This window comes from Cyprinodon variegatus, unplaced genomic scaffold (genome assembly GCF_000732505.1).
Source record: "Cyprinodon variegatus isolate N-32 unplaced genomic scaffold, C_variegatus-1.0 Scaffold193, whole genome shotgun sequence".
Classification (NCBI taxonomy): domain Eukaryota; kingdom Metazoa; phylum Chordata; class Actinopteri; order Cyprinodontiformes; family Cyprinodontidae; genus Cyprinodon; species Cyprinodon variegatus.
The window spans coordinates 865939-877764 of NW_015150646.1; the positions used below are offsets into that span (position 1 = coordinate 865939).

The following is an 11826-nucleotide window of genomic DNA, read 5'->3' on the forward strand; positions in this document are numbered from 1 at the left end:
ATCAATATTATGGAGGCTACAGTTGTCTGTCAAATATGAAACATTTTTAAAGTGCAATTTAAGATCAAATTCATAAGATATTTAAAAAATTGTGGCTTTAAACGCCAGTATTTCCATTAGTAATAAGTTGTATTTCTTTAAGAAAATCTAGGAAAATCAACGCCATGCTACTGAAAAGATAAAAAAGATACAATTGTTTACAGAGTAAAAAAACAATATCATCTTCATGTCTGTTTGCTTTCCAGCTGGTGAGGATGGACTATACTGAGGTCAACATCGATCAGCGCTTCCACAGACACCTCATTGGAAAGAACGGAGCAAACAGTGAGGAGCTTGATCTCTTTTTGTTTTCTAAATCATTTTGCTAAACAAAACTAAAATCATTCCTACAGATTAATTACTTTGTTGTTTCAAGTATTTTTGTTTTCAGTTATCTGAGGTGATTGTGGTTTAGAGCTAATGTATCCAGTATTGTTTTAGGGCTCCTTTTGCTCGAGTTACTTGATGGCAGCCTGAGGAGATGATCAGTCCTTTCATTAGCTGGTTGTTTCTGGTTCAGGAGTGGATGAAGGTGACCGTTACAGATATAGTCAGTAGATATGGATCCTTCTTTATGTTGTGGGTGTTGAAGCGCTGACTATAAGTTTAGTAGAATCTTAACTTTTCAAAGGGGTTTATCTGCTGAACCAGAACGAGGTAATCTCGGTTGATTATAAAGGTACCATGTAACTTTATTGATACTAGAAGGTCAAATGAAAACGGTACAAACCTAAACATTAACAGAAACTCCCAGCGGCTCTCTGAGCTTGATTAAAAGAGAAAAATACATTAATAAGTATGACCTATTTAATATCCCCAAGACACAAGAGCATGCTACAAGCAACATTATAGAGAGAAATAAATAAAATAGGGAAAACCTAATGACTGCTAGAGTAAATAGAAGCCCATTAAGATTTATTTAATAGAGAAAGAATTGCAGAGGCAAAGCTATTGCTATAGTGAGTGGTCCTAACTCACAGGACACTGAACCTCTGTTCAGAGGAAAGCTACCGAAACTCACTATCTGGTGTACAGCGAATGTAAACACAGCTCTGACTCCCCAATAAGACTACCAAACCATTAAATGATCTGGTTCAGTGAGTTCCTTCCTTTCAGGATCAGATTTAATAACTATATGACACGAGTGAAAGGGTTAAAACTGACTCAATGAAGGCCCGATTAAAAAAAAAAAAAAGTGTCATCAAGATCCTACCAATATAGAAAACAACAGTAGTCCTTTTTCCACTATTGTGTTTTGATAAAGCCCTCAAAGACACAACCAGTTTGTTCAGCAATGAGCTGTTTTCTGGCTTACCGTCTTTAAAACAACCTTTATAGTTGAAATGTATTTAATGTTTTTTTTTTTTTTGTAGCTTCACTTGGGGTTTTCATTACCTGCAATCAATGGTTACATAAATAACAGACTGGGATCTATCCCACTGTGTGCAATGAATACCTGTGTGACAAGTTTTACATTTATTACTGAAACACCAAAGTTAAACTTTAAGGGCTACCTGTATAGCAGTGTTAATAATGTAGGTCACAGTAGCAGGCAGGATCAAACAATAAGCAGCAGCGATACTGATTCATCTGTTGCAAATGTGATGTCATAAATGATCTGAGTTTTATTGTCGCATATATATTTAGTTATGTTTCCTCTCCTTGATCCGACTTCCAGGGTAGAGAAGAGATCAGATTCATTTCTTTATATTTTTTCATGGCTTTTATCTTTTATTCTCCCTGCAGTCAATCGGATCAAGGAGCAGTACAAAGTTTCGGTGAGAATCCCACAGGACTCTGAGAGGAGCAACCTGGTTCGCATCGAAGGAGACCCCAAAGGAGTGCAGCTGGCGCGCAGGGAGCTCATCGAGATGGTCCAGAGGATGGTGAGAGCGGCTCAAAGGCGTAGGTTGGTTTCCATTGGTTTGAACAGAAACTAAAGAGAGAGCTTCATGTTTCCAGGAAAATGAGCGCACCAAAGACATGATAGTGGAGCAGAGATTTCATCGGACAATCATTGGACAGAAAGGGGAGAAGATCAAGGAGGTTCGGGATAAGTTTCCTGAGGTGAGATTCTCCTCTTAACTGGCAGATCGTCTCACTTTCATGTTCACCTCTTTAACTTTGCTCCCACTTGATTTCATTCTTAGGTCATTATAACGTTTCCCGACCCATCGCAGAAAAGCGACATTGTCCAACTGAGAGGGCCGAAGAACGAGGTGGAGAAATGTGCTAAATTCCTTCAGAAAATCATTGCAGACCTGGTACGAAACCCCCCCCCCCCCGCCTTTCTGAACCCTCCTCCTGCCAATGCCGCAGCCTCACTAACTCTCTTAACTTTCAGATTGAGAACAGCTTCTCGCTTTCCGTCCCCATCTTCAAGCAGTTTCACAAGAACATCATTGGAAAGGGCGGCGCCAACATCAAAAAGGTGAAAACGAAGCAGATCAGGTATGACGAATAAATGTCTCACATACGGCGTAAACAAACCGGGGTGTGTGTTTATTCCGTAAGATCCGCGAGGAAACCAACACTAAGATCGACCTGCCGACGGAGAACAGCAACTCTGAGATGATCATCATCACGGGGAAGAAGAGTAACTGTGAGGCTGCCAGAGATCGAGTCCTGGCCATCCAGAGAGACCTGGTGAGACCATAAACACAGCCTCAAGCAGCAGTTATTTTAACAATGAACTAAACATAATATTTGCCTTAGTCTGGCTTCAAAGTGTGAAAGACAAGAGAACATCTTAAAGTAGGCAAAATGTGTCAATTTAAAGCAAAAGCCTTAACAGGGCTGGATTATCTCCATCACAAACAGCAGAGGATGGTGGTTGAGATTATTATGCCAAAAGTTCAGTTAGAGAACTTCCATTGTTTTCTACTGGAAAATAAAAAAATATAGCTACTTTACCTGAAAGCCTGAGAGACATATTTTTAATCGTCTTTATTTGCCCATTCATTCATCCTGTCCGCTGAACTGCTGCTAGTTTTACTCAAATGCCTGGAAGATGTCTAGTGCTACTACCACAGATGATCTCGCTCTCCAAATGGAATTGAAGGATTCAGATTAGCTAGCCGAATGAATAGAAGGAGTAGAGCCCGCCCGTGGCCCGGGCTGCCTGTCACAACTCCAGTCTGCCGCGCGGATGACGTCATACACTCGCCGCTTTGTTTTTAAATCATATAAATATAAAAAATATAACCGCGGATGTCTGGGGAACAGTGATTCGCCTACATGTCATGAATGCTGGCGTACCATAAAGAATAAATTATGAACAGTTTAGTTTGTGCCTTCAAGTCGTTGCCCATAGGAAGACGTTACTTCGATATAACCTAACGGAATATCTTTAGAACAGCTTTAAATGACACAAAACTCATATGGATGAGTAGAACATGATGTAATAACGTAAAATCAAGGGCCAGATGTAAAAAAACGGCGTTCCCCTTTAAAGAAAAAAGCGGCAATGATGCGTGTTATTCAGAAATTTAGTAAGGATAGGTGGAATCCTGTCACAGTGTGGGTCAGTTAGCGCCATAGCACAACATGCATTCAGGAAGCTTTCATATTCTGGTGAGACATCAAAACAGAGGACCTCATCAACACAAAAATGGATCAACAGACACAAAATCCCCCCTCCATCCACGGCGTCCAGTGGAAGAGCTGTGGGGTGAACCAGATCAGACGCAGGACTTTGGAGGAACAAAGGAGCGATCAAACAGATCTTGCTCTCCAGCTCATAACCTTTGGTTGGAAAGTTAGAATACAAGATTTAATTTCTGATTGTGGCCTCTGACTCTCAAAATTGTTGCTGTTTTTCTAATCAAAGCATCTTAGATTATTCTTTCAATTTAAAAGATAAATGGCTTTAAAGCTTTCATTCTCAAACCTGGACTTTTTATATCATTATTATTACAGGTGTGGGCTTTGATTTATAGTGATCATCATCCTGATAAATTTCTCGTCATGATAATAATTTGATTTAATTGCCTCAACAACAAATTAGTGATGATTTAAAAAAAATTATGAATCGTTAATTTTACTTATAGTATTTTTCTCCTTTTAGTTAACAAATTCAAAGTATACGATTAAATCCAGTAATTATGGGATATTTAGTGATATAAATTACACCTAGGTCAGTTATTATAAAAAAAAAATAAAAATAAAATAAATATTAATGAGGGGGAGAGGGACCTAGTGGTTAGGGCATCGTTCTTGAAATCCAGAGGTTTTGAGTTCAAGCCCGCTCCCACAGACTGCCACTCTGGCTCCCTGAGCAAGACCCTTAACCCCACACTGCTTCTCGTGAGCCACACAATGGCAGCCCACTGCTCCCAAAGGGAATGGGTTAAATGCAGGTAAAATTAGGTAAAATTCTCATCAATAAAGATTAATTATTAATATAATTTATTTAAATTGTGTCCTAAAGAGGCCTATTTTAATGTGTATATTATTTTAAGACTAGTGATTGTGACAGACATACACATCCCTAAGAACGACTTGTAAGAATGAATGAAAAGGGCTTTTTATCTGCAATTTTATTGTTATCATGATAGTACCCACAAAATATCGTGATAGGGTTTTAAATTCCTAGCTCTAAGTTAATTTAACTTAAATTTAACTTCACTGCAAGCTGTGAAGTTAAATGTGATGTTTTGGAATTATATTAAATGAAACGTACATAGGAAGTTTTTGTTTTCCTTTCCAAATTTCTTAGAATTACACAAAATCCTTCCAAATAATTATAAACGAATAGATGAACTTAAAGCGAATCATGATTTATGAAGCAGATGTTCAGAGGCTTCGAGCTCCAGAAGCCTCATAGATCCTACATTCTGCAGTATTTGTGTTTAATATTGTAGAAGCAGTAGGAACAGAAGGGTTTTAATCTATGTTCTCATGCTTTAGTTCTAACAGTTTATCATTTTAAATCTGTTTTTTAGGCCAACATTAAGGAGACAGAGGTCACCATCCCAGCCAAGCTGCACAACTCTCTGATTGGTTCCAAAGGCTGCCTGGTGCGCTCCATCATGGAGGACTGCGGTGGCGTCCACATCCACTTCCCCTCCGAGGGCTCCGGCTCAGACAAGGTCACCATCAGGGGGCCAGCTGGCGAAGTGGAGAAGGCCAAGAAACAGCTGCTGCAGCTGGCGGAGGAGAAGGTCTGTGCAGACATAAGGCATATAATATAATGTAAAAAATGCTGGCTGGTTTCAGACAGAAGAACTGAATTAATCACTCTGTTGTTTTCTCGCTTCCCATCCAGCAAGTGAACAACTTCACCGTCGATCTTCAAGCCAAGCCAGAGTACCACAAGTTCCTGATTGGAAGAGGCGGAGCCAACATCCGCCGTGTCCGGGACAAGACAGGGGCCAGGATCATCTTCCCGTCGCCTGACGACTCTGAGCAGGAGCTGATCACCATCGTTGGGAAGGAGGAGGCTGTACGCCAGGCCCAGAGAGAGCTGGAAATCCTGGTCAAAAACCTGGTAACCGTTTCCCTAATCCCTCTGCTCAACTTCATTCATGGTACAACTTCAGCATAAACATTTTCCCCTCTTTGACAAATTTGACTACGTTTCCAAAGCTTCAACCCGTTCGGAGCCTCCTTTTTTTTCCTCGCCCCCTCCTCTCACTGCCTTCTCCTTTTGCAAACTTCCAGGATGACGTGGTGGAGGACAGCATGGAGGTGGACGTTCGGCACCATCGCCACTTTGTTTGTCGCCGCGGTCAGGTCCTGAGGGAGCTGGCGGAGGAGTATGGTGGCGTAGCTGTCAGCTTCCCGCGCACTGGATCGAACAGCCAGAAGGTCACTCTAAAGGGAGCGAAGGACTGTGTGGAGGCGGCAAAGAAGCGCATACAGGAGATCATCGAGGACCTGGTAGGTCACTGGAAAGATTCAAACCGTTTTTATTGGACAATTTTGCAGAAATGTTTTTACAGTAAGAATTCATGCTAAAAGGTAACATAGAAGTTGTTGCAATATTCCATTATAATGTAGGCGACACCGCAGACCTGTGTTTTTAGCGTTGAGCTTTTAATTCCAACATTAAAACACGGTGATGGCTACATCATGCTGGGGGTTTATGGAAAGATGGACAGAGATGAATACAAGACACTCCTGAAAGGCTGAAAAAGGCCTTTGGCGGAGATTCACCTTCAAATCAGATTGAAGCATAATTCATGTGTTAGAACGGCCTAGTTAAACTTTGGAAGAGTGACATGATTTTAAACTGATCTGTGTCTTGGAGTTGGACTATTAAAAGGAATAGCTTCTATAATTAGCTTGTTTTTCTCTCTCTTGTTGTGCGGCAGGAGTCGCAGGTGAGCGTGGAGGTGGCCGTCCCCCAGCGACACCACCGCGCCATCATGGGGCCCAAAGGCAGCCGCATCCAGCACATCACCAGGGAACATGAAGTCCAAATCAAGTTCCCCGAGAGAGACGACAGCGCTGCAGGTTAGAGAAACAGTCTCTCTAGCTGCTGGTGTTCTCTAGTGTTGTTGTTTTGTTTTTTTTACTTAAGTTTTTATTTGATTTTACAACTTCTAACAAAAATACTATAACTGCAGTAGTCATTTAACTTGCAACCTAACATATTTTATGGGCCCGCAACATATTTAAAAACCAAAACAAAAGCCTGTACAAAACAAAAATACAAAATTCAAAAAAGGAAGAAATAAAAACATTAACATTTTATCCCAGTCGTATTTATAATTAGTCAACAATCGGAACCCAGGATTCATTAGCAGTATTATAGTCATCATTTATTCCAGGAAACATTTTTTCATATGAAACTATTTTAAATATATTCTATTTCCACCTTTAAGCTCAGAAGGAGACTCTCAGAATTAGCCTTGCTGGTGTAATTACCCCTACTTTAACATCCACATACTCTGATTTTCTTACTCCCTGAATCACAGATTTATATCCCAACAAAAATAACCTTGTTACTTTGCCAATCCATGTACCAAGGTGATCTAATACTTGCACCCAGAAAGGGTAGATCTTATTGCATTCCCAGACAGCGTGTATAAAGGATTCCGTGGTTGATTGACATTTCAGGCAGTTACCATTTTTCATAATTCTCCTTCTTTGAACTTTAGAGGGGGTTAGATACCACCTGTGTATGTATTAATACTGAATACTGTGTTTACATTTATTAATAACATATCCCCTTTTGCCTCCTTTACAAATTTATAAGAATCTAATAATATTCTATCCCATTCCACCTTATTTCTGTAACACCCCAAACCATTTTACCAAATAATTCTTAGGTTTTCATTTGTGCCTTTTCTTAAGTTATTAATCAGTTTGTATAAAACTGCTGCCCTATGTCCTCCAATGGACATTTTACAGAAGTCCACAACTGGATTCTCTAGTGTTGTTTGTTAAATCAGGTTCATCCGAACCAGAGAATAAATGTTTTTTTTATGTTTTTTTAAAAAGAATAAATGCTGTTCTGATCGGCTCTCTGTGCTAAAATCAGGTCAGGACAACTTGCCGCAGGAGAACGGTGACGTCAGCCCAGAGGCGGAGTTTGTCCCTCGCAAGTGTGACATCATCACGATCTCTGGACGGGCAGAGAGGTGTGAGCTGGCCAAAGCAGCGCTGCTGGTGAGTACAGTTTGGTAAACAAGTGAAGCGCTGCCTGACCACGCTAATTCTGTTTCTAAATTTTGCAGGCGTTGGTACCCATAACGGAGGATGTGGAAGTGTCTTACGACTTGCACCGCTACATCATCGGCCAGAAAGGCAGTGGAATCAGGAAGCTGATGGAGGAATATGAGGTTAGCAGAAACACAAAGCACAGGCAGGTTCTGGATCACAGATTAGGCTGAAAGGGGGAGCGTCATGAGCTTCTTTACATACAGGTTAACATCTGGGTGCCGCAGCCTGAAAAACAGCTGGACGTGATCAAGGTGACGGGCCTGGCTGCCAACGTGGAGCGTGCCAAACTGGGCCTCCTGGAGAGGGTCAAAGAGCTTCAGGCTGAGCAGGAGGACAGGGTAATCACTTTTATCAGCTTTTCTGTGTCTGTCAACAACTGTCTGGTAGAAATGAGGCTAGGAACAGGCTCTCTGGAAACAAGGTTTCACCAATCTACCTATTGATTTCAGGTCAGACTGAAGCTTTAATCATTTTCCTCTTTAATTCCACCATAATGCTGCCACCTCCATGCCTTTGACTTATTACAGTTATTAGGTCTGGTCTAAAAGCTCAACATTTGTAAAGACTCTGTTTACTGGGAGGCAATCAGCAGTTCCTTAAGGATAGATGCTGAAAACGTCAATGTTAAACTGGCTGCTTTTAATGTTTTGATGTTCTGGAAAAATTTTTTAAAAGTGTGGAACATGTTGCTTTTTCCATGCTATGTTTTTTCTTCTTTTATTATATAAAACTAGCGAGGGCTGCATAAATGCAACGGATTACAATGTTTTAATGAAACAGGCGTCTTTAAATTTATCAAAGACGCTTATCAAAGTCATCAGTTGTAATTCTCTTCCTTAATAATTCAATGTTATCCAATTGCAGAATCTGCAGCTTTATAAAAAAATGAATAATTACTCCTTTATAGTATGACCCCCCCATTCCTGTCAGCTAATTAACAAACAAAGGCAATTATTGCCAAATAAATCTTTAGCTAATAATAATAAAACAAAACTTTTTCTTCTAAGGAATCAATATTTTCTCCAGGATTCTGGTTTTCTTCTTTGCTACAGTAACAGTCAATAAGGCTCGTATTATAGATGGCTAGTAAATAGTTTACAGATATGTTATTAATAAATGTAAACACAAGTAGTTATTATGCACATATTATGGGTGAACAGGAGGGAAAACTGAGCAGTTTCTAGTCTAATAATGAGCCTAATCTGTTAATTTTTTTAAGTTCAACGTTTCAGACTAAGATACTACATCATTAGCACAGCACGCATTTTCAAAATACATTTTTTTTGCAGCATAATTCGTAAAATCATAATAAACAGTTATAAATGAGTTATAAAGGGTTTATAACATGTTTATAAACTGTTTATTAGTTTCTATAAGGGGGGACCCAGCTTAATTTATGCATGGCATGTCCACGAGGTCAGCACAGCTAAACAACGTCATTTTAGCTTCCACTAGGACAGACAAAACTGCGTACCTTGGAAAATATTTAACCTCAAAGCCAGCTCTGTGTGGGGAAAATAACTTGACGAGCAACCTTTCCTTCCAGCGAGGGTTAATAAATATAAACATCTGGAGAAATCTTGGTATGTCGTCCATATCTCACTGTGAGATATGGGCGCAGTGGAAAACACGGCTGCGGTTTGCTGTCACCACAGTTGGCCAGAATATTAGGTACAAGGACGCGTCTCAGTTTCCGTAGGTCAGTTATGTTTAACTGGTCCTTTATGGCACTTAAATGCCGATTTATTTACATTTCCTTTTAAATTGTAAAAGTCAGTCCAGACCTTTGCCTCCAGAAGTCTCTCTCAGTGCATGCTGAACTGCTATTCTCTCTAAGTTCCCTGGAATCTCCTTTCATTAGTATTTTTAGTCAGTCAAACAAATCATTTTAATGTTAAAGTAGAATGTCCATCATCAGTCGATCATGTCAGCCATTGAGGAGTTAAAAGGCTCTGGCCTCATCAGGTTAGGAGGTTTTACTATCTTCTGCAACACAAATTAAAGCTTCAGCTGAGACTGTAGGGATAGTTTTACACACAATTAACCTCTAATTGGCCCCAGATTAATCTAACATTGATCCCAATGAGATGGGCATTAAGACTTAAAAGCACATGTTGGGTCTGTCATCGGAAGAGGATTTTATTTTTATAGCAGTCAGGATAATCATTGCCTAGACTAGTTGATTCCAGAAAAAGTTAAAAACAATCCACTGGATTTTGTTTTCCAAGTTTGAAGACATTTTGCTTCCCATCCAGGAATCTTTTTTCTTAATTTCAAAATGTCAGAATTAGCATGAGCTCCAAGCTTTATAGAATAGCCAAAACAAAGCCTTATTTTGGCTTAAAAAACATACAAATTGAACCAGAAGAACAGGTTCGCCCCTTAGGAATGGGGTTGAGGTCGTTGTTAGCCTGCAACCGCAGGTTTAAAGAGCATCTTTGATGTTTTTCTGTTCTTTGTAGACTAGTTGATGTATACCTTGGTTGCTCTTTTCTGTGAAGTAAGGATGAAATCTCCGTCTCCTCTCAGGCCCTGCGCAGTTTTAAGGTCACCATGTCTGTAGATCCTAAGTTTCATCCCAAGATCATCGGGCGGAAAGGGGCGGTCATCTCTCAGATCAGGAAGGACCATGACGTCAGCATCCAGTTCCCAGACAAAGGAGACGAGCAGCAGGTCTGTGTGGCTTTTATGTTGACCCCCCCACCCCCACCCCCCACCTTGGCTCCAGCTCTTCCTCTATCATCCTCATCTCTCCAGGATCTGATCGTGATCTCCGGGTACGAGCGGAACGTGGAGGAGGCCCGCCAGGCCATTCAGCAGCTGGTGTCAGAGCTGCAGGAGATGGTGAGCCAGGACGTACATCTTGATCCAAGGACTCACGCCCGCATCATTGGCGCCCGCGGAAAAGCCATCCGCAAGCTGATGGAGGAGTTTAAGGTGAGTGACGATGGAGAGCCAGGACGGGTGAGCAAAAACCTACTCCGACCTCTATCATCAAACCACCCTGTTCTTTTCCAGGTGGATATCCGGTTCCCTCAGCCAGGCTCTGATGAGCCCGACAAGGTGACGGTTACAGGCCTTCCTGACTCTGTGGACGCAGCCATAGATCACCTCCTCAATCTGGAGGAGGAATATGTGAGTTTTCAAGTTGGGAAGGATGGACTCTAGAGGTTAAGATCAGACAAATGTATTATTAACTAAGTAACTGTAGCTGTAGAGTTAACCGACTGTCAGATACTTCTGCTACTGCCTGTTAACAAACTGTGCCTTCTTTAACCACTCCACCTCTGGATTCTCCCAGCTACTCAGTGTGACAGAGACAGAGACCTTGGCGGCGTACATGAAGCCTCCGTCTCGCTATGGAGGAGGAGGCGGAGCAGGAGGACTGGACGACGGCAGCGGGGGTCCGGCTAAGGGCTTTGTGGTGCGGGACGCCCCCTGGAACGCAGCAGGGAACAAGGTGGGTGGTCTTGGAGAATGCTTCTGAGCACCTGCGTGAATGTGCTTGGATGATGGAGGGTTTTCGGATGTATATGGTTTGTTTTGATTCTCTGAACACTGCTTAAAACTGTTCCACATTTTATGTAAAAGTTTTTACCAAGAGATTCTGACTGCAGACCTGCAGTGTCAGGACCCAGACCTTCAGAATTGGGTCTCCTGCACTGTCAGGACCAGAAGTTTATTCCGGATGTTGTATTTGAAGCCTTCAGGAATAGCACGCAGCACATGTTTGCTGCCGGATTAGTTTATGACAGAGTTAAACTGAACATAGGAATAGTTTAAGTTATACAGGAAGCAACAATCCTCATAGGACAGCCAACCTCCATTGTCATTTAGAAGACGTCTTTTAGACCAAATGCCCTTTCCATCCAGCGATCCAAATACAGAGACTTATTTATATGTAGCAGATATCTGTTATTCCAGTTAGAAGTTTGGTGGGGAGTAAAATTGTTCATGTACCAACATTTCCAGCATTACAACTCTTGTTTGTGAAAGGAAGCTAGCTTCACGGGGAGCTTATCGACACTAGACTTTACTTTAAAGGGACACTATGCAACATTTTTCAGTTAATTAATGTGTTCCATAACGTTTTGGATGATTAAATGAGTCATTTCAGGT

At 41.1% G+C, this 11826-nt stretch overlaps 1 protein-coding gene across 1 annotated transcript in view; it reads left to right on the forward strand.

Annotated features, from left to right (window-relative positions):
- LOC107087779 (vigilin-like) overlaps positions 1-11826 on the forward strand; it is a 31007-nt gene that overhangs the window by 15519 nt on the left and 3662 nt on the right. The window contains exons 11-27 of the mRNA XM_015379525.1: positions 246-324; positions 1786-1925; positions 2002-2106; positions 2190-2303; positions 2384-2470; positions 2554-2685; positions 4983-5201; positions 5306-5527; positions 5701-5919; positions 6354-6495; positions 7526-7653; positions 7722-7826; positions 7911-8045; positions 10237-10380; positions 10465-10644; positions 10726-10842; positions 11009-11167. Of these exons, the coding sequence (XP_015235011.1) occupies positions 246-324; positions 1786-1925; positions 2002-2106; positions 2190-2303; positions 2384-2470; positions 2554-2685; positions 4983-5201; positions 5306-5527; positions 5701-5919; positions 6354-6495; positions 7526-7653; positions 7722-7826; positions 7911-8045; positions 10237-10380; positions 10465-10644; positions 10726-10842; positions 11009-11167 (2427 nt within the window). The remainder of the gene's footprint in view (positions 1-245; positions 325-1785; positions 1926-2001; positions 2107-2189; positions 2304-2383; positions 2471-2553; positions 2686-4982; positions 5202-5305; positions 5528-5700; positions 5920-6353; positions 6496-7525; positions 7654-7721; positions 7827-7910; positions 8046-10236; positions 10381-10464; positions 10645-10725; positions 10843-11008; positions 11168-11826) is intronic.